The following is a 20,272-nucleotide window of genomic DNA, read 5'->3' as shown; positions in this document are numbered from 1 at the left end:
CCAACACTGTTCGCCAGTGCTGTCAACTCGCCGCAAGAAAAAACAAGAAATTTACAAGTCATCGGCAGAGTGTTTGAGAAAAGATCGGCAATAATTGCATTGAACAAAGAGTAATTTATACTAAGGGCAGGCAACCAGCTAACTAAACATGGCTCAGACTCTGGAGGACAAGTCGATTTGGGAGGACGGCGAGGAGTCGCTGGGCGAGGAGGTGATGCGTATGTCCACCGATGAGATTGTGAGCAGGACTCGACTGATGGACAACGAGATTAAGATCATGAAGAGCGAGGTGATGCGGATCACGCACGAGATCCAGGCGCAGAACGAGAAGATCAAGGACAACACCGAGAAGATCAAGGTGAGACCGAGGAAGGCTCTGCCGAAAACCGGCATTAAACGCTTCTCCGTTCCCTGTAGGTTAACAAAACGCTGCCTTACCTGGTGTCCAATGTAATAGAGCTGCTGGATGTGGATCCGCAGGAGGAGGAGGACGACGGCTCTGTCACTGTGCTGGACAACCAGCGCAAAGGGAAGTGCGCCGTCATCAAAACCTCCACTCGTCAGGCCTACTTCCTGCCAGTCATCGGCCTGGTGGATGCCGAAAAACTGAAGCCCGGTGATCTGGTGGGCGTCAACAAGGACTCGTACTTGATCCTGGAGACGCTGCCGGCCGAGTATGACGCTCGCGTCAAGGCCATGGAGGTGGACGAGCGACCCACAGAGCAGTATTCCGACATCGGTGGCTTGGACAAGCAGATCCAAGAGCTGATCGAGGCGGTAGTACTGCCCATGACTCACAAGGAAAAGTTCAAGAACCTTGGCATACACCCACCCAAAGGTGGGAACCGCATCTCTTACCCCTTCTTGTGTCCAAGTTAATCAACTGAGTCTCTCTTATTCTCAGGTGTTCTCCTGTACGGCCCCCCTGGAACCGGAAAGACCTTGCTGGCCCGTGCCTGCGCTGCTCAGACCAAGTCCACCTTCCTCAAGTTGGCCGGTCCCCAGCTAGTGCAGATGTTCATTGGCGACGGTGCAAAGCTGGTGCGCGATGCCTTTGCCCTGGCCAAGGAGAAGGCTCCAGCTATTATCTTCATCGACGAATTGGACGCAATTGGCACCAAGCGTTTCGATTCGGAGAAGGCCGGCGACCGTGAGGTGCAGCGCACCATGTTGGAGCTGCTCAACCAGCTGGACGGCTTCAGCTCCACGGCAGACATTAAGGTTATTGCTGCCACAAATCGTGTGGATATTTTGGATCCCGCTCTGCTGCGTTCCGGTCGTCTTGATCGTAAGATCGAGTTCCCCCATCCGAATGAGGAGGCTCGTGCCCGCATTATGCAGATTCACTCGCGTAAAATGAATGTGAGCAATGATGTTAACTTCGAGGAGCTGTCCCGCTCGACGGATGACTTTAACGGCGCCCAATGCAAGGCCGTGTGTGTGGAGGCCGGCATGATCGCTCTGCGTCGTTCAGCAACCTCTGTGACGCACGAGGACTTCATGGACGCCATCATGGAGGTGCAGGCGAAGAAGAAAGCTAATCTTAACTACTACGCTTAGGCTAAAAATTTGCAGTTTAACTCTACATTTTCCGCTCGCCCATACAAATAAACCTGGAAAAATAAAATACAATAAACCGAAAGAACGTAAGCTAACTTTGGGAAGCCGAATGACTAGTAACAGAGCCCAAAATAAAAGAAAACATATAACAAATGTCGATCGGTTCATTGGTTTATCAGTACAACATTCATTTCTGAGTACGATATTTTTTAAATATCTAAAAAGGTCGGCTTTAGAATTAATAAAAAATATTAAATCGGCGAAATTAGATGATAAATATTTACACGCACACTAATTAACCTAGAGGGATGATTAACCAATTCGCTAAGACTAGTCAGTGGGACCGAGTGTGTTGGCGTTTACGCCATCTGGCGCCGCGGTCGTTGAGCTACTAGCTCCCTCCGGTGCTACAGCCGTGGCGGAGTCTCCCGCAGATGTGGATGGCGCAGGTGCACCTTGAGGAACGGCAGCAGCGGCGGAAGGTGCTCTCACTGCAGCCTCAGCGCCGGCCACTACGGGTGCTTCAGCTCCCACCGGAGCCAGATTAACAGGCGCAGCGGCTATATCATCAGCAGGTGCTGCTGCCGGCTGATCCTGCTGCTGAAATGGTCGCCTCATGTACATGATGATGCCCAGCAGCAGAGTTAAAACGGTTATCATGTACAAATCCCAGTTGGCGGCAATGTTTTCATCCATGTAGAAGATGAACCTGTATGGGGACTGAGGGAGGAATAGATCAGAAAGGAAGCCAGGTAATCCCTTATTTTTATAATAGCATACTTCCTTGATTGATTCAATCTTTGCTAACATCTGCAGCTTAAAGAGTGCAAGGGCCACTGGCACCTTGGCGTCTGAGTTGGTCTCGGCAGCCAGATCATATAATCTCTTGGCCAAATGCCAGTCCTTCTTCATTCCGAGCCCCTGCTCGTGCATGTAACCCAAGTTGAACATCGCCTGGGCATTATATTGCTGCTCGGATGCTTTCCTGTAAAGTCGAAATTGGTTGATAATGGTTTAAGCAGCTGTGAAAGGATTTATTTACTCACCTGTAAAGAGCGGCTGCAGTCTCAAAGTCCGTGGCTGTGCCCCAGCCGTAGTAATAATAATCGCCCAGCTTAACTTGGGCAGCCGAGTAGCCCTGTCCCGCAGCTCGCTTCCAGTAGTAGAAGGCGCGAATCAGATCCTCATGCCGATCATTGAATACATGCACCTCTTCGCGATCGAGGAGGAATGCGGCGTTGCTCTGGGCCACCTCATAGCCCACTTCGGCCATCAGCGAATACTGCATGTATGCCTCATCGATGCGATTCGTCTTGTAGTCGCTGTAGGCGTGCATCAGGCGGCTGCTCCAACGTCCACGCTCGGAAACGGTCTTGAAGAACTGTGATAAACCCATGTAAAAGTATCTAAACCGTTTTACACATCACGTTTACATACCTCAACTGCTGCTGGACAAGAACGCAATATACCCATGCCGTAGGCATTCATTACGCCCAGGTTATAGTAGGCCAATACATGGCCGGACTGCGTGGCCAGGTTGAAGTACTTGAGGGCCAGCTTGTAGTCAGCTTTTACGCCATTTCCAGCTAAAAAGAAAGGAATATTAGATAACCAGAAAACAAAACAAGTATTTCGAGTCTATAGTCTATAATCAAGGCAAACAAATAAATAAATTATATACAAATAAACAAATATTATCCAATTTAAAAATTACTTACTGAAATACATGTTGCCCAGTTGTAGTTGGCCATCCACCCATCCTTGATCAGCTGCCTGGGTGAAGTAGGACAACGCCTTGATGGAATCTTTGGGCACGCCCAAGCCTTTTAGGTACATCAGTCCCAGTCCACTCTGGCCCACTGGATCGCCCATTTCCGAGGCCTTGGAGAAGTACTAAGAACCAAAACAAATACACAAAATGAGTAAATAAGTCAGAAATTGTTATCAATTTTGCTCCCACCTTAAATGCCGTGTCATTATCTGCCTTGATTTGCTCGCTTCCCTCCAGATAAAGCTTTCCCAGGAAAGCAAAGCCAATTGCATTGCCTGCGTTGGCTGCCTGGGTGAAGTACTCGAGGGCCTTCTGGTGATCTTGCTGAATGGCCTTGCCGCCCTGGTAATACAGCTGGCCCAGTCCCACCTGCGACTGGACGTCACCCTTGTCGGCCAGCAGCTGGTAGTAGTCCACTATTTCGGTCTCGTGACTACCGGGATTCTCCAGCTCGTCCAGTAGCCGCACACGATGTACGATTGGTCCGTTGGCGAAGGTGATCTTGGAGGCCACCTTTTTGGCCACCCGCTTGTACTGGATCAGTGCCTTCTCGCAACTGATGGGCACATTGATGCCGTACAGATAGCGATATCCCATGGCCATCTGGGCCAGCGTATTGTCTCCGAGCGCGGCCAACGTGTAGTGGATGAGAGCCAGTGGCTGGCTCACATTCTTGCCGCCAACTCCGGCCGAGTAGAGGAATCCCAAGCCCATGTGTGCCTCTGGGACTCCCTCGTTGACCAGGCTCTCAAACTCGTCGGCAGCATGGTTGAAATCGAAGTCCATCCAGTGACCCAGCAGCACGGCCCAGGCCAGCTCGGCCCTTGCCTTGAGGTGGTTAAAGGCTGCTGCCTTTTTGAGCAGCGTGAAGGCCACTCGCTTGTCCGTCCGCGGCTTGGCCAGCATGTCCATTGCGTTCTCGTACATGGTTTGCGCTGGAAATGGATGAATTAGATCCAGCGGTGGTAGGATTATAAGATGGTTACCTTCGATTTGCTCAGGCGTTTGTTCCGCCACCTCAGTTGGCTGGCGTTGGGCCTCGATTTTTGCAATCTCGGCCTTAAGCTTCTGCTGCCTCATCAGAGTGTCGGTATAGAGGCGTTCGAGCAGGGCAGCCGGCATGACCTTTGTGCGCGTAGCGAACTCTGTTGAGTCCTTCGGTTTGGCGGCCTTGCGTTCATTGCTTTCCGCGGGGACCCGTGACTCTGTTTCCGCCGTGGTTACCTCATCGGCCTCAGCTTGGGTGGACGACTCGCCGGGCAGGGTGGGTGTGGCGGTGCCAGTGCCCGTGCCCAGACCCGTGCTACTGCCCGTGACATCTGGAGTGGGCCCCTGCAGCTCCTCCGCTCGCAGCCGCCAGACCAGGAGCAGCACCAGAAGGCACATCCACGTATCAGCCTTAATCATTGCTTATCTGCGTGGTTGGAGAAGAAATTCCAATGGGAGTTAGTAAATTTACACAATAATTTTGATTTTCGTCTTTGCCTCGTCTATCTGCTCTTCACGTCTGACGTGTTGTGTTATTACTTCTTCCCTCCGGACGCAGCGCCAACGAACAGATTGATAGCTTTTTATCGGTGCGGACGTTCGGCCTATCGCTGGCACATCTTTGACTAGGTGCGACGGGTGGTTGGAATGCCCTCGGATGTCTTTTTTTGGTTTTAATATTTCACACGTAAGATTCTTTAATTTTTTTTTGTTGCAAATGTTTTTTAAGTCCAGTGTTGTGAATAGGCGCAAGTAACTGGCCAGTGTTGCAAAGGGACGCGGCGAAAACAGACGGATTCACGGACGTAGCTGGAATGCTCATAGGAGGGGTTAAGATTTACTAATGTAAAAATATAATATATTTATTTGAGATTAGATTAGATTATTAAAAAAATAAAATAAAATAAAGTGCAATATTTACAGCAAGAATTTACCCAAATGAACAGCCACAACCCTTATCTTGGATTTTAGGCCCTGTTTATCACCCCTGAGCTACGCCCCTGGACTTCCGCCTGTTGTTTCGTTATGCAAAGGAACACGGCGACCTAAAGACTGTTGACGTGCGATCGGAGGTGATAATTCCGAGACGGACTAATTAGAATACGAGGAAGGTTTCTGGGCCGTGAATCACTCACTATTGTCTCGATCGATCCCGACAGCAGCCAACGAGCACCCGGCATGGAGATGAGTGTAAGTAGAGCCCTGCGTGCCAGACACCCAGGCCCAAAACCCAGAAGCCGCAGTCGAAGCAGAAACCGAAACCAGTTCCAAGCCGCGCTTCGAGCGAGTCAGTCAAACAGCGAATCATTATTTAAACTTGGTTGTCGGCGCTGGTGAAAGTTACAGCTGTTGCGCACACTCCCCCGACCGTTACTCACCTGTCTCCCCGCTCCTGCTCTGGGCCACCTGTAATTCCAGGCTGCTATGTTCGCGCGTGTATCCTTCTATCCCACCCTCCTCTACAATGTCCTCATGGAGAAAGCCTCCGCCAGGAACTGGTACGACCGCATCGACGAGCATGTGATACTGGGAGCCCTGCCCTTCCGCAGCCAGGCCAATGACGTAAGTAGGCCGGATCCAAGCCAGGATCAAGTGTTCTGAGTAACCTACCTTATGGCCATCTTTAGCTCATCGAGAAGGAGAACATGAAGGCGGTGGTGTCGATGAACGAGGACTACGAGCTGACCGCCTTTTCCAACAACACGGAGAAATGGCGCAAGTTGGGCGTTGAGTTTCTACAGCTGGCCACCACAGATATCTTCGAGTCGCCCAACCAGGAGAAGCTCTTTCGCGGTGTGGAGTTCATAAATCAATTCTTGCCCCTGACGAAGCGGATCGGCGGTCTCAGTTCGACCCAGTCGCCGGAGAACGTGGGCTCCGTCTATGTGCACTGCAAGGCGGGCCGGACGCGCAGTGCCACCCTCGTGGGCTGCTACCTCATGATGGTGAGTTAAACATCGCCTTAAAAGAGATCCGTCAAAGTTAATACATTTGTTGCTTTTGCAGAAGAATGGCTGGACACCAGATCAGGCGGTGGACCACATGCGTCAGTGCCGTCCGCACATTCTGCTGCACACAAAACAATGGGATGCCCTCAGGTTATTCTACACAAACAATGTGGAGGCCAAGTCATGACCAATACCGGACAATAGACCAAATGTTTTAATGCTTACATAGATTACCATACGTAACAAAGGTGCTGTGGTGTGGTGCCCGTTTCTCTGACTAATTTAGTGTGTTATTACAATCCGAATGTGTTTGTTGAATACAATTTTCTATAAAAACATGTGCTGCCGTTACTTTATACAATTGTTTATTTACTGCCTATCGCGGACCTGATTATAGCGAAACTATGAATAAATAACTGGTGTTTCGTGGTTCGTCAACTGGTTAACCAAACTTAAGCCTGCTTCTTCTCAGCATCCTTGCCTTTGATGGCCCAGAAGCGTTTGATGCCATTGGCCAGTCCGACGTCGTTCTGGATGAAGTAGAAGAGGCCTCCCAGCGTGGCCACCGAGATGATGATGAGCGCGATGTGGGCCACCTTAGGCAGGATGTTGCCCACAACGGAGGGACGCATGTAGTCCACCACCATTGCCTCAACGCCCCTGAAATGGAAAGAATTTGCAACTTATAAGTGAATCCAAAGCAGCAGATCGGATTTAAGCGGATAACTTACCAATGGGCGTGGATCACCACCGATACGGCCAGCAGAGCGTCCAGCACCTGGGAGGGGGCGATGAAAGCAGCTGGGATGACGGCCAACAGACCGGCTGATACCACACGTTCCACCGTCCACAGCAATGTGTGGCTGCCGCCGGCAGAGGCCATTCGGGGTGCGCTCACGGAGATCTCACGCACAACAGGCTGAAAAAGCAGGCGGAGATTACATGTTGCACAGTGCCTCCTGATTTGGGTATTCCAACACTCACCGCAGCAATCTTGGCCAAAGCCAGGGGCTGGACCACAGCCCGGCGCTGGGCATTGGCCACAAGGGTGGAATAGCTCTTCAGGGGCGTGATGCGGGCCGATTTAACGAGATTTGCGGCTAAAGAGGGATACCAACAAATAGTTTGGTTATATAATAACAGCTGTTTTGCGGCAAATACTGGGGTAATTGACCAGATCGAAGGGCCTTACCATTGCAACGGGCAGCGCCACGCAGGACCAGCGACAGGGACATCTTGGGGGTTTACAAATACTTAAATTTTTTGCTCAAAATAAATAATAGTTCACTCCGTTGGACCTTCGGCCGACTTGACTGCGAAATTGTACAACACTGCCTGCTGCCATCGGTTCGAGACAATCGAACTGTTATCGATATACAGTCATGGCAATAATTAACGCCCTACACTTTTATTTTGCTAAATTGAATATATAAACAATTAAATTTCTTCGAGTCATTTATTTATGTGCTTCAATTGTGTAAACAAAAAACATTTGAGATTCTTGCGGGACGGAATGGCTGTTGCTAATTACATATAAAAAACGGTTTCCTCAACTTATAGGCTATAAATTTGCTTATAAAATTCAATAAATCGCATTCTAAGGCACACAATTAATCCTAAAAGTCACTCGAGGTTGAATGTAAATTTTTGTAAATTTCGTTGAATGGTAAAATTAAAAAATACTTTGAACTTAGTGGGCGACCAAGTGCCCAATCAGCCCGCAGGCTAGGGCAAATACCCAAGCCAGTTGTCCATCGAGGGTCGCTGCACCTGCCCGGTAAAAGTCCCAGTCAAAGATTATATTGGAAGCATCCGACGGTTTCCACGGGTTCAATCCGTCGTCAAAGTACATGGGGCAGTCGTCGCGCTCTCGCTCGTACTCCACAGCATCGATGGCTACCGCGGCGCCCTCCGAGTGATTCCACGAGGTCACGTCCTGCTCCAGCTTGCAGAAGGCACCCACAGCCTGCGACATGAGGACGCGGTTGAGGTCAGCGCGCTGGTACACCCAGCAGCGGTACTTGGAGAGCGGATCTAGATCGTCGTAGGTGATGAGGTAGGACTTTAGGTTCTCTTTCCAGAAGCCAATGCACTTCATGCGGTAATCGGGATCACTGTAGATATCAACTGGGCGACCCAAGTGATCCACAGACAGACAGTAGTTCTCATCCACCGCCAGTTCCTTTTGGTCAGTATCGCAAACCGATAAATCGGAGATGTTTTGCTTGCAGTGGATATCCGGGCGGGGACTCAGGGTGACACCACCCAGAATTCTAAAAGCAATTAAGTAATTTTACGTTCAAATACTCCAAAATTAATTGGTTTTAAGTGCAATACCCACCTCGTTTTAAAGGGATGTTCTCCCCTTTGCGTAAAGTTGAATTTACCCGCAACGGGACAGCGAACGGGAACTGGATTTCTAGACAGGAACAAGTCATATTTCCAAGCCTCCTTATTAGGGAACTGAACCCATGAGCAGACCGTACTGAAGTCATCCTTGATAACGGCCAAACCCCTGCGGTAGCGAATGATGTTGTGGTGGCGAGGCATAAAGTCAAAGCAGACGTAATCCTTCTGGCAACCGTCAACTGTCAAGCGGGCCATCATCACACGATTTCCACGACGCTCGCGGCACACATAGATGGTTTTACGGTAGCGGGCCTTGTCCGGATAGTAGGTCTCGTTAATATGCGTCTCACTGATCGATACATCGGCGTCAATGTTGGCCGTATTGACCCATTCGCCGCTAAAATTCTGGGGCAGCGTGCAGCCCGGCTCCACGAATTCAGCCTTTACGGGTGTCAGCTTGAGACGCTCGGGCGAGGTCTCAGGCGTTTTCAGCGTGTTGCATTCGGCAGTGATGGACACACCCACGTATAGATCGTCGTCACGATTCTTGAGGAAGCACCGGTATTTCTCATCCTTACGAGACTCCTTTGTATTAGCCACCGCGAAATAGTGGTTCTTGCCCACAAACCAATCGCCCAGGCAGCTGAACTCCACGTTGCCACTGAAAGTGCCCTCCATGCCCTCGCACTTCTGGTATGTGATGTTGAACTTCTGATTCTGGATGAGAAACTGGGTGCCAGCCGTTTGGCAGGATTGGATGCGAGCGTCTGGCTTGTCGCACACGCCAGTGAAGCGGAAACGATTCTGCGGGAATAGAAATTTGGAGACTCCATTAAAAGTGATTAATTTGCTTAATTAACCCTGACCCTTATCACAACACATGGGAAAATTTAACGATTAATTTAAAACGAATGCTTCCACAACCACTAATCAATGCTTAGCAGACTTGGTTTGAGCTATATATTCACGTAGCATACCTGGTAGGTAAAGTGCCAAACTCCCTCCAGCGAGGAACGGCAATTGATGGGCACAAAGTTCTCGTTGAAAAGCGTGATCAGCTGCTGGTCGTCCTTGATGCCCCTGCACACATTCTCCACCGTGGGCTCCTGGCCCGGCGGCAAACTCACGCAGGGACCCTCGAATTTTTCAAACACGTTCAGGGTGCGAATGATTGTCCTGACACAATGGTAGCAATCCTTGGAGCGCTCCTTGAAGACGAACGAGTACTCGTCGCCGTGGTGGCGTAAGTAGTTGATGCAGAAGCCACGGCTGGACATCATGGTGGCATCAATTACCGTCAGGGTGGGCAGGCCCGTTTCCCACGAAAACCAGGATCCCTGCAGGATCTTCGGAATGATGCAGTTGCGCTGCTCCAACTGATTGTACTGGCCAAGAGCTGTAATGGGAAATGTGTGGAGGTGTGAGATTCGGGGGTCTGTCCACATGATTCACATGGAGCCATGGGTGTGGCTTAAAACCGAAGATCACTGACCTGAGCCGAGCAAGCCCGCTAGGCTGATAACGCACAATAAGTAATGCATTTTGGGTTTGGTGACTTTACACTTAACAGTTAAACATAATTTGGGATAAACACTTTTGGACGAAATCAATAAAAACTCTTTTTTTTTTTGGTACCAACAAAACACGCAACAAACAATTTACCAATAGCCAAGCCGACCTGTGCAACACTAAAAAATCAACTTTACAACACTGGCTAAGCAAATAACGTTAAGTGCTCAAAACGTAATCGTTTTACGTAAGGAAAGTGCGGCTGTTATGTGTTGCAAAATGCAGTGTTGATAAATGCCAAGCGACTGTTACTTTTCAAATAAAGATAAGATTATGTAAAACAAACAACTGTTCAAAATAATTAAACTTCGTTCCTAATTTCTAATATAATAATATAAGATAATATCTTAAGTTTACCTAAACTAAAAATTCTTAACAAAGAGGTATTAAAAAAATTCTTTATTGTTTCTCATTTATATAATTGATTGGAAATGCTTAATCATGTTTTTTTTTTTTGTATACATTTTAAATCAATCATTACTTTCATCATCTTTTCAAGCACAAACAACGTACAGTTCTATGAAGAACATTTCTGTAACTGATTATGATTTTTCCTTTAGCATTTTCCATAGTCATCTGCAGACAACAAAGAGCTGTAAAAAATTAACCCACCATTAAGTTAATTAAATTACAATTTTAAACATTAATAAAAATACTGGTCATCAGCTTAAAATGCTTTAAGAAAATAATATTAGATCCTATTATTTGTCTATACATAAGATAGAAATCATAATTACTCCAGGAACTTAACTTTTACTGCTTCAAGATATTTGTTTTTATTTAGAAAATGTATATATAATTATTTTGGTTACCAAAAGCTAAAGCCAAATTGGTTTTTCAACATTTATAATCATTAATAATTATTATTGTGTATTATCAGAAAATGTTATTTTTAATCGTTTACTGCTTAGAGTCCAGTGTCCACGGAGCCACTCGACGGTATTGGTGGGTTAAGGCTGTCTGGGACGCCGCGAGAAACGAGCACATCGAACCGAACCCGAACCCGGGAACGAACGCCCCCACAATTATTCACCCGGCTGCAGTTTGGACTTTTCGTCACTCGATCCGAATTAAGAAATAAACACATTTCGATAGTAGCGCGCACCTAATCAGGCGATTGGTGGGATTACGATCACTGGCCAGATATCCCAGGAATGTGATTCACATGCACGGAGGAGGAGTTCCTAAGCTGCAACACTTGAGTCCGATCGAACTTTGGAACCCCGTACACTTATATGAATGGCGTGTTGCTGATAAGTCCGACGAAGCGTCTAGGTGCACGGTGTTTGCGCCTCTATCCGCGCCTTATCGGATGGCAAAGGTCATCACCGAGCATGATGCGAGCAGGCAGCCGATGCCGACTTAGTCTGATTTCGGGGCCAGCCGCACCAAGTCTATTTGAGAGCAGTTCGATCGGAAGCCTGCCAGTATCACTTCAACCGGTGACAGCAACACAACGCGCGCATCTATAGCAGCTCCCTGAATTCCCAAACAAAATCCAAACAAATGGGTTAGTGACACGCGCTGCCTGGCAAGGTTAATCCACTAATTCTCCGCTTCATCTCACGTAGCAACTGCAACCAGCGGCAGTGGACTCCATCTGGAGGCCATCGATCGCATCGGCTCCATTCCGCTAGTGGAGACCAGTGTGAAGCGAGTGGAGAATCTTTACGGCAAGGTCAAGAATAACAACCGGCTATTCTCCTGGTATTTCGAGACCGCCGAAGCCACGATCTCCGCGGCCTATGACACCGTCCAGCCGGCGGTGAAGCTCTTCGAGCCCTCGATCCGGCGCCTGGACAACGTGATGTGCAAGAGTCTGGACATCCTGGAGCAGCGCATCCCACTGGTCTACCTGCCCCCCGAAATGGTAAGTTGACGCCCGACCACTGATCCCCATTCGCTGACAAAAAGGGCATTGTTCTCTGCTTGAAGATGTACTGGAACACCAAGGAGTACATGTCGGATCATCTGGTGCGTCCGGTGCTAAAGCGTGCCGACTCCGTCAAGCAGATTGGAAACGCTGTGCTGGAGAGCCCGCTCACCACCTACGCTGCCGATCGCATCGATGGCGCCTTTACGGCGGGCGATAAGTTTGTGGACAAGTATCTGGTGCCCATTCGCACGGATCAGGATCAAGCCGACGGTAAGTGGTTGTCACCGGTCTGAGGGGGTGGAAATATGTATAACTTCTTTCTCAACTCCAGGTCGAATGTTAATTTTAAAGCGTTTCTTAGAAGTCAACAAAATGCAGTTGATAACACTTAAAAGGAATCCAGGTTAGGAGCCATGTTATCTAAAAATATTCAAATTAAAAACAAATACGTTGAATTTAACAGTTCTCAGTTTTAGTAAAATTAAGACAAAAGCTTGCTGGGAAAAAGTCTTGAAGATTAAGCCTGAGAGTTCACAAAAATGTTGTTAGCAACCGAGGGAAATTGATCCACCCAAAGGTGCACTCATCTCATAGTTTATTTTTAAATGCCGACGTTGTCGAGGAGAGGTTATCGCTTGGGAATTGCAAATTCATTTAAAGTCGCTGCCAGAGAATGTCGCGATAAGCCCTGAGATCCGCGATACGCTCTCGCGGTTACACAAAACACAAATCAAATCACAGAGATGGTCACTCACAGATTTCCCATATCCGCTTTGCAGGCCCACAGGAAGATGATAACGAGGCGGGGCCGGACGAGCGGGGTGCCATCAAGGCAATTCATCATGGACAGCGCTTCTCCCGCAAGCTCAAGCGCCGACTCACACAAAGAACCATAGCAGAGGCCCGCGCCCTCAAGAAGCAGAGCAAGGAGGCCATCCATGTGCTCATCTATGCAGCAGAACTGGTTAGCATAAATGCCTAGGAATAGGTATAGAAATAAATCTTAATACTTTTTATGACTCCAACAGATTGCCACCGATCCCAAGCAAGCTGTTCAAAGGGCCAAGGAGCTGTGGGTCTATCTGAGTGCAGATGAGCCCGAGAACCAAGCCAGACCCGCCACCCTGGAGCAGTTGATAGTTCTCCTGACCCGCGAATCGGCCAGACGAGTGGTCCACTTGGTGAACTTCACCGCCCATGTGGCAGCCAATATACCAAGGTGGGTTTAGCCGACATGCAGTCCCTGTGTATTCGAAGCTATCATTTATAATTATTTCTGGCAGACACCTGGCACACACCACCACAGAGGTGGCACACCAAATCATATACATCAACAACCGCATAGTTACCATAACCAGGCTAGACAAGGTCAAGACCCTGTCCAAGGAGGAAGCTGAATCTCTCTTCAAGCGGATGCTCGCGTTCTACGGCAACCTGCAGGGCCTGACCAACAGTTACCTGGTAAGAAATAACTTAAATGCATAATGAAACTGAAAAATTAACTTAAACAATGTTTGATCTCGGCAGGAACGCGTGGCCAGCTTTCTCTCCGGACGCATTGAAGCCGAGAAGGTGACCGGCAGCGACAGCGCCAACTCCAACCACAGATCCTCGCGGAGGCGGCAGGAGGCGAACCATTACTCAGCAGCCCACAATAACATCAACGGCGTCTACTAGCTTCGAGTTTTTTATTGCAATCGTATTCTTATTTCTTATGATAGAATTCTGCTTCTCGGTGCATATTCGCACGATTCACTGAATGATTTTTTTTATACATGCATTTTTTTACAAGAATATTGTCAATATTATAAGCCCAAAATATCATATGTGACCTTTTATATTTGCAAAACAAAATGAAATATTTTTGTTTTGCTAAATATTGTAGGTAGGTCAAAAATAAAATAGAATAATAACAAACTATTTGATAAAGCCTCTATAATTGTGAATGAATTTCTAGAAAGACAGGGAATGAGGTCTATTGCATGATTGATTGATTGATACTTCCTCGAGGCTGCTGGTATAACGAGTTCAGATTTAACACTTTTTAGTTATTTATTGTATTATTGCTTTACATAATTAGCTTCTCTATAATTAACAACTAATTGAATTTGAATAAGTAAAATCCAAGGTTTTTGAGGAAAACTTTTAGGATAACTTAGGAAGATTAAGCAAATGGATGATTTACCTAAACAAGTTCTGCTTGTAGTACTTCAGCTCACTTATGCTCTCGTAGATGTCTTCTAGGCTGCGGTGGGCAAAGGTCTTTTTCGGAGCGTTACTAACCACCTCGGGATGCCATCTCCTAGCCAGCTCCTTGATGGTGGATACGTCCACAATCCGGTAATGCAAATATTCATCCACAGTTGGCATAAATCTCCTGAGAAAAAGTCGATCCATGTAGACGGAGTTGCCTGCCAGAGGGCATTTCCGCTGGGGGATGTTTTCCTTTAGGTAGGACAGGAGAAGTTCGGCTGCCTGGTCCGGCTTCACCGAAGAGCTTTTGCAGCGGCTAACCAAGCCGGATTCGTTGTGGTGTTTTATGCACCACTCAGTCATAGATTCGTATACCTCCTGCGGATGATTGATGGCAAAGCAGGGGCCCTCAGACTTAACGTTCAGGTCCTGATCGGTAATAATGCAGGACACTTCCAGTATCTTATCCTTTTCTATGTCCAGGCCGGTCATCTCGAGGTCCATCCACACGAGGTCTGTGTCTGTCCCACAAACACTCCGACTACTGCTCATTTTGGCAATTTGACTGGACGCAACGCACCGCCAACTATGTCTCTCAAACAATCCCAGCAAACATGCCAGTCTTTGCAGCCGTGGAAACATTAATTTTTTGCGCGCAAGAAAGTTTTTTATGAAATATAACTGGAAACATGTGTTCAAAACAGAAAGACATCGATATCGATAGTCATCAACCGATGTTTGACAACACTGGTGGCTGCATTTTCTATCGGTGTATCCCCATCTCTAGTACAGACCTTGCATTTTATTAAAAAAAAAAAAAGAAATTGTTTGTGGGAAAGGCAAAAACCCATAAATCGCCGAAACATGTCGTCCAGTGACCAGCCGGGCACGTCCCGGGAGACATTCGAGGACTTCTACACCGAAGTAAGTGTGACGGGCGGCCCGCTGCAGCCTACAGTCTGAGCCTGGCTGCGGTGGCCTCCCACTGGAGCCGCTCAAACTAAACTAAACCATTTACCTTAATGTACACTTTTGAGTAAACGATTTTGTGCCTATATTGCAGGTGAAAGAAATTGAAAAACGTGATTCAGTTTTAACTCCTTCTCAACAAATTGATCGTTTACTTCGTCCAGGTTCAACGTACTTCAATCTCAATCCGTTTGAGGTGCTCCAAATCGAGCCCGAGGTCGAAGTGGCGGATATAAAAAAGAAATATCGCACCTTATCCATTTTGGTCCATCCAGATAAGAATCCCGACAACCAGGAGCGCGCTCAGCTGGCATTCGACATAGTTGCGCGTTCCTGGAAAATCCTGGAAAACGAGCTCACGCGTAAAAAGTGTCTGGAAGTCTACGAGGAGGCCAAGGGGCGGACCGATCATATGGTGAGTCCTGGAAAAGGTTTTAACTTATTCAAAGCATTCATATTTTCATTGATCTTAGGCGTTAAAAAATATAAAATGTATTTAATTGAAATTTCTTTATGATTCACAGATCGCAGAGAAACGCAAAAAGCTCAAAAAGGAGGGCCGGCCCACCGAGCCCATTCCTGAAGACGACCCCACCAAGTACAAGCATGCCATATACGTGATGGTCATGAAGCTATTCGCCGACATGGAGCGGCGACGGCAAAAGCTCGACCAGCGCGACCAGGAGGAGCGCAAGCGAAAGCGCGAGACCGAGATTGAGGAGGAGGAGCGCGTCAAGGCGGACCGCGAGTGGCAACAAAATTTCGAGGAGTCGCGCCAAAGCCGCGTAAACAGCTGGCACGACTTCCAGTCCGGCGCGGGCAAGTCTAAGAAGACCAAGAAACAAAAGCACATGACCGGCATGATGGTGCCACCAAAATTCAAGCCGGAATCGCGATGAAGTTGCTTCCCAACGCGGCGCCGTCACGACCTCCGCCTCCCATTGCGTCGCGTTGATCATGAATATTTTTACATTTTTATATAAGTCTCCTTTGGAATTGTAATTGACACACGTGCATAATGTATAGACTAAGAAATCACATTTCGTCCTGGTTTATTCTCTCATTGACGGGTTACCTTCCTCTATTTAGATTTCCGTGTACAGGGAAGCGGTGAACACAATGTCGCGTTTGATGGCCGCCGACGCCTCCTCCATTTTGGACTGCAGTCCAGGATTACCGATTCGTATGGCAGCCGTTTTCACATCACGCAGAGTTTCGTCCAGCTGCTGGATGCAGCGCACGATAATGCCCTCCTGCACCTCGGTCAGTTTCATAATCTCAGCAAAGGGCTGGGAAATGGAGACAATATTACTTTGGTTTTTTTTTTATAGCGAAGATTATATATTCCTACCTTGTTCCTCGCCCACTCATAGACCACCTCGATCAGGCCGAAGTTAAGGCGATTCTCGGCCTCGACAACCGCATGGTAGCGCTGCTCCTCGGCCAGTATAGTGTCGTTGATCTGTTCAAAAGCTGCCACACACTTTTTAAGGGCCTCCGGAATAACTGGCTCTCCCTGGATCTTTGCCTGGAAGACCAGGCCAGACAGCAGCGCGGCAATCTCGGCGGGCTCAAGATCATTGAACATGTTACACAAAATGAGCTCCGTGATCAGCAGCTCGTTTTGGCCCATCTCGCAGGCCACCTTGCCCTTGAGTGTGACCTCATTGAGCTCATCGATGTATTTGAGAGCTCGAAGCACGTCCATCTTGTTGCAGTAATCGGGATAGAGAGATAGGTTCTTTGCGGAATTCTTGTAGCGCAGCTCCTCGATGTGAATCTCCAGCATGCGTCGCTCGTAGACCTTGGCGAACTCCTGCTCGAACCCGGCTATGTTGGTGTGCGGCAGCAGGTCGCCCACTTGCCGGAACAGGTGATCCACATAGTTGAGCTGGGCCAACTCCGTGTCTGCGTTCACATTGACCTCCTTGGACAGGTTCACAAACTTGACGCATTCCGGATTGGCAATGTAGCTCTCGTTCAGCTGGTGAAGCTCGGTCACTGTTTTCACCACGGTTCCACCTGGCGGTGTATCCTTGAAACGCTCCAGCTGCCGCTGCTCCCAGTTCCGGATGATCACATCAGCATCCACTTTGAATGTATTCTTGGTGATGCTAATGATGTCAATTGCCTTGATGTCCAGCACGGTGTGCCCGCCAATGCCCTCCGGTTGGAACATCTTATGATTCGATGTGAGGGAGATAATTTTGTAGTAGAGCTCGCCCCGCTGCAGGCCTTCGGTATCCTTGGCCTTGAACTGGTGGTCCAGGACTAATACTTTGTAGACAGTGTCCTTGCCTGGAACGGACTTGGTGTTGAGCAAGATGGCCAGCTTGTTGTAGTGCTTGCCCTGCGTGACTACGATGACGCGGCCCACCTTCAGTTCTTTCTGGATCTTGGCTTGTGTGACAACGAATTTCTGAAAAGAATATTGAAGAATTTAAAATTGGAACAACCGCGGGCAAAAAATATATTCTAAAACTAACGATAGGTTCAACGAAGATTCTTAGACTCACCATGGTACGATGCTTCTCCTTCCAGTACTCCACGGCCTTGTCATAAAACTCTACAAGCGGCTGCAGATGCTCACCCAGGGTAGGCAGCATGGCAAACTTGTCCTCGGCCAGGCGCAGCTGCTTCTGCTGCGTCGGAAGCTGCAACTTTTGGTTAAACTCCTTGAAGCTGAACTTCATGATGTCCTCCACCTTGATGCTTTCGATGCGCAGACAGGTGAGGATCACCGCATAGCGCAGGATGAATTGTGACTGCAGCTTCTCGGGCAGGCCCAGAATCATTGGTCGCAACTCCATCGATGGCGGCACATTGGCCTTGCACAACAGTATAACCGTTCCCGTCTCATCGTGTCCCCGTCGTCCTGCCCTGCCTGCCATCTGGATGTATTCCCCAGGCTTCAGGTTGCGCACCTCGAGGCCGTCGAACTTCTTATGCGAATCGAAGACAACCGTGCGAGCGGGCATGTTGACGCCCATGGCAAATGTCTCGGTGGCGAAGAGCAGCTTCACCAGTCCATTCTGGAAGAGCATTTCCACAATCTCCTTGAGTATTGGCAGGATGCCGCTATGGTGGACTCCGATGCCCCGCTCTAAGGCATCCTTAAGCACAAGCACCTGCGGAATGGTGCGATCCGGCGGCTTCAGCTTGGCAAGGCACTGCAAGAAGAACTTCTGCACTGAACCCTTCTCCTTCTCCGTGTTGAGATCCACCGACTGCAGGGCTGCAACGTTGGCGTCACACCGATTTCGGGACAGGGTGAAGGCCACCACTGGCATCTTGTTGTTGCGCCGCAGAAAGTCTATCAGTCCTATCCAGGTATACTGCTCCTGCTTGGCGTTGACGTAGTTCTTAGGAGCACCACCGCCGCCCTTCGCCTTGCCCTGCATCTCCTTTTTACGCTCCACGGCCTTCTCGTAGTTACCCTGCAGGTACCTACCCTGGGCATCCACTAGCAGGAATATATCGTCCCGGCTCTTGCCGCCGGCACCCGTGTAGAGGAAGTGCGTCAGCGGCACGGGCCTCTTGAGAGTACTAATAACATACACCTTGCGCTTCTTGGTGCTGCCCACCCAGTCGGCCAGCTCCATGGTATTTGGCACTGTGGCACTGAGCATAATGATGTTCACGTGATCCGGCAGCAGAATGATGACCTCCTCCCACACATGACCCCTTTCCGGATTATTGATGTAGTGCACTTCGTCGAAGATGACGTACTCCAGGTCCCTGGTGACTTCGCTGCCGCAGTACAGCATCGAGCGCAGAATCTCGGTGGTCATAATCAGGCAGGAGGCGGTCGGCTCGATCTGTAGATCGCCCGTTATCAGTCCGACGTCCTTGAAAGTCTTGCGAAAGTCGCGATATTTCTGATTGGACAGAGCTTTGATGGGGGACGTGTATATGGTGCGGGTGAGATCACGCTTGGACAAAGCGATGGCGTACTCGGCCACCACCGTCTTGCCGGCCGAGGTGTGGGCCGCCACGAACACATATTGTCGCTGCTCAAGCTTGAGAATGGCCTGCTTCTGGAAAACGTCCAGCTCGAAGGGAAACTCCATGGCCGGGCAGGGTATCTGCTCCTTAAAATCGCTGATCGGATGACTGATATCCACCATCTCGGCCCAGTCGCTCTTGAAGGTCTTCGTGGCAGCGGAAATATTCAGCACTGGCTTGAGGTCTGCCTTCATGATCTGGTCGTCGACGTCCTGGAACTCCTCTGAGGGAAAGGGCAGGTTCCCCTCTCTAGCGCTTTGAGAGACTCCAGAAGAGCCCGCTTCCGGAGTCCGCGTCAGCTGCATCCACTCCTGTACGTCCAGGTCCTGCTCCAGATTCTCCAGCAAATCCACGTTGCTGGCGTCGGGGAGCACAGGCGCCGGAGCCACAGGCTGCGACTGGGAGAAGCTGTGACCCGATGCAAAGCCCGGTGGCACGGTGAGCAGCTTGTCCCCAAACTTAAAGTTATCCACATCCAGGGCCGCGATCTGCTGGCGCTGCTCATCGAAACCGCCCGGCCAGAAGGGATAGTTTGAGTGCGAGCCACGCGTCGCCTCATCCAGCAGGCCAGGCTCGCGCTGCATGGACATCGAATTGTTTGCATTGGCCCCCACGTCCTCCAAGTCCACCTCCAGGAATTCCAGAATCTGACCGCTCTGGTCGCGGCGGGGAACTAACTTAGTGGTCCCAGGGCCGCGGGGCACATGCAACAGGCGCATCGGATCAAATTTGCGTGGCAGTACGTCCGGCAGGGGATCGTGGATGGAGAGGTTCGGGCGCAGGATGTAGTTGCGCAGCCTCTCCAGGTTGTCCTCGCCCCTAATCTCGCTCATTGTGGGAGTTTGCTGCGAAATTGGAGCGTTTTGTTTAGCAAATGAGTGTCGGCAAAAAAAGTGCGAAGCTGGATGAAAACAAAGAATGAGAGAGTAAAGAGGAGAAAGATGGTCACTCTAAAATCGAAATGTGGGCGCGTTCAGAATTCCGTTTTTGACGAGGTGATATTAAATCACTTGGTCAATTTCATACCCAATAAAATTAACAATT

The 20,272-nt window shown here is 49.1% G+C and overlaps 9 protein-coding genes across 10 annotated transcripts; 4 read left to right on the top strand and 5 right to left on the bottom strand.

Moving 5' to 3' along the window:
• The first annotated feature begins 5 nt into the window (after positions 1–5).
• On the top strand, positions 6–1,645 carry Rpt5 (26S proteasome regulatory subunit Rpt5). The gene is made up of 3 exons (XM_017175995.2): positions 6–358; positions 418–838; positions 905–1,645. Exons 1-3 carry the CDS (start codon positions 149–151, stop codon positions 1,558–1,560), a joined length of 1,287 nt encoding a protein of 428 aa, XP_017031484.1. The 5' UTR covers positions 6–148; the 3' UTR covers positions 1,561–1,645.
• A 61-nt stretch (positions 1,646–1,706) lies between these two features.
• Hrd3 (HMG-coA reductase degradation 3) lies at positions 1,707–5,068 on the bottom strand. The gene is made up of 8 exons (XM_017175993.3): positions 4,817–5,068; positions 4,318–4,745; positions 3,521–4,266; positions 3,279–3,453; positions 2,998–3,146; positions 2,607–2,941; positions 2,341–2,545; positions 1,707–2,280 (listed from the first exon to the last, which is right to left on the bottom strand). The coding sequence occupies exons 2-8, from the start codon at positions 4,736–4,738 to the stop codon at positions 1,891–1,893; spliced, it is 2,421 nt and encodes an 806-aa protein (XP_017031482.1). The 5' UTR covers positions 4,739–4,745; positions 4,817–5,068; the 3' UTR covers positions 1,707–1,890.
• Positions 5,069–5,327: 259 nt separating this feature from the next.
• PTPMT1 (protein tyrosine phosphatase, mitochondrial 1) lies at positions 5,328–6,603 on the top strand. Its single transcript, XM_017175996.3, has 4 exons — positions 5,328–5,509; positions 5,738–5,881; positions 5,947–6,264; positions 6,326–6,603. The coding sequence occupies exons 1-4, from the start codon at positions 5,498–5,500 to the stop codon at positions 6,452–6,454; spliced, it is 603 nt and encodes a 200-aa protein (XP_017031485.1). The 5' UTR covers positions 5,328–5,497; the 3' UTR covers positions 6,455–6,603.
• A 12-nt stretch (positions 6,604–6,615) lies between these two features.
• On the bottom strand, positions 6,616–7,615 carry SdhD (succinate dehydrogenase, subunit D). Its single transcript, XM_017175997.2, has 4 exons — positions 7,460–7,615; positions 7,252–7,367; positions 6,999–7,186; positions 6,616–6,927 (listed from the first exon to the last, which is right to left on the bottom strand). Exons 1-4 carry the CDS (start codon positions 7,500–7,502, stop codon positions 6,720–6,722), a joined length of 555 nt encoding a protein of 184 aa, XP_017031486.1. The 5' UTR covers positions 7,503–7,615; the 3' UTR covers positions 6,616–6,719.
• A 94-nt stretch (positions 7,616–7,709) lies between these two features.
• udt (protein undicht) lies at positions 7,710–10,298 on the bottom strand. The gene is made up of 4 exons (XM_017176333.3): positions 10,109–10,298; positions 9,594–10,012; positions 8,609–9,420; positions 7,710–8,540 (listed from the first exon to the last, which is right to left on the bottom strand). Exons 1-4 carry the CDS (start codon positions 10,155–10,157, stop codon positions 7,958–7,960), a joined length of 1,863 nt encoding a protein of 620 aa, XP_017031822.1. The 5' UTR covers positions 10,158–10,298; the 3' UTR covers positions 7,710–7,957.
• Positions 10,299–11,319: 1,021 nt separating this feature from the next.
• On the top strand, positions 11,320–13,981 carry Lsd-1 (lipid storage droplet-1). 2 transcript variants are annotated; one of them, XM_017176111.3, is made up of 8 exons: positions 11,320–11,695; positions 11,757–12,055; positions 12,121–12,331; positions 12,393–12,464; positions 12,841–13,025; positions 13,090–13,280; positions 13,345–13,522; positions 13,589–13,981. In XM_017176111.3, the coding sequence occupies exons 1-8, from the start codon at positions 11,692–11,694 to the stop codon at positions 13,736–13,738; spliced, it is 1,290 nt and encodes a 429-aa protein (XP_017031600.1). In that variant the 5' UTR covers positions 11,320–11,691; the 3' UTR covers positions 13,739–13,981. The 2 variants fall into 2 exon arrangements, with proteins under 2 accessions (XP_017031600.1, XP_017031601.1); XM_017176112.3 differs by lacking the exon at positions 12,393–12,464 and having other exon boundaries at positions 11,334–11,695.
• A 113-nt stretch (positions 13,982–14,094) lies between these two features.
• Positions 14,095–14,990, bottom strand: LOC108081113 (probable oligoribonuclease). The gene has a single exon (XM_017176114.2). The coding sequence runs from the start codon at positions 14,894–14,896 to the stop codon at positions 14,243–14,245; it is 654 nt and encodes a 217-aa protein (XP_017031603.1). The 5' UTR covers positions 14,897–14,990; the 3' UTR covers positions 14,095–14,242.
• Positions 14,991–15,028: 38 nt separating this feature from the next.
• LOC108081112 (dnaJ homolog subfamily C member 8) lies at positions 15,029–16,263 on the top strand. The gene is made up of 3 exons (XM_017176113.3): positions 15,029–15,178; positions 15,318–15,638; positions 15,748–16,263. The coding sequence occupies exons 1-3, from the start codon at positions 15,119–15,121 to the stop codon at positions 16,120–16,122; spliced, it is 756 nt and encodes a 251-aa protein (XP_017031602.2). The 5' UTR covers positions 15,029–15,118; the 3' UTR covers positions 16,123–16,263.
• On the bottom strand, positions 16,240–20,232 carry tst (superkiller complex helicase subunit twister). Its single transcript, XM_017176110.3, has 3 exons — positions 17,740–20,232; positions 16,575–17,642; positions 16,240–16,512 (listed from the first exon to the last, which is right to left on the bottom strand). Exons 1-3 carry the CDS (start codon positions 20,059–20,061, stop codon positions 16,309–16,311), a joined length of 3,594 nt encoding a protein of 1,197 aa, XP_017031599.1. The 5' UTR covers positions 20,062–20,232; the 3' UTR covers positions 16,240–16,308.
• Positions 20,233–20,272: the final 40 nt, after the last annotated feature.

The sequence above is a fragment of the Drosophila kikkawai genome, chromosome 3R (genome assembly GCF_030179895.1).
Source record: "Drosophila kikkawai strain 14028-0561.14 chromosome 3R, DkikHiC1v2, whole genome shotgun sequence".
Taxonomy (NCBI): Eukaryota; Metazoa; Arthropoda; class Insecta; order Diptera; family Drosophilidae; genus Drosophila; species Drosophila kikkawai.
This window is presented reverse-complemented; position numbering and strand designations above follow the sequence as displayed.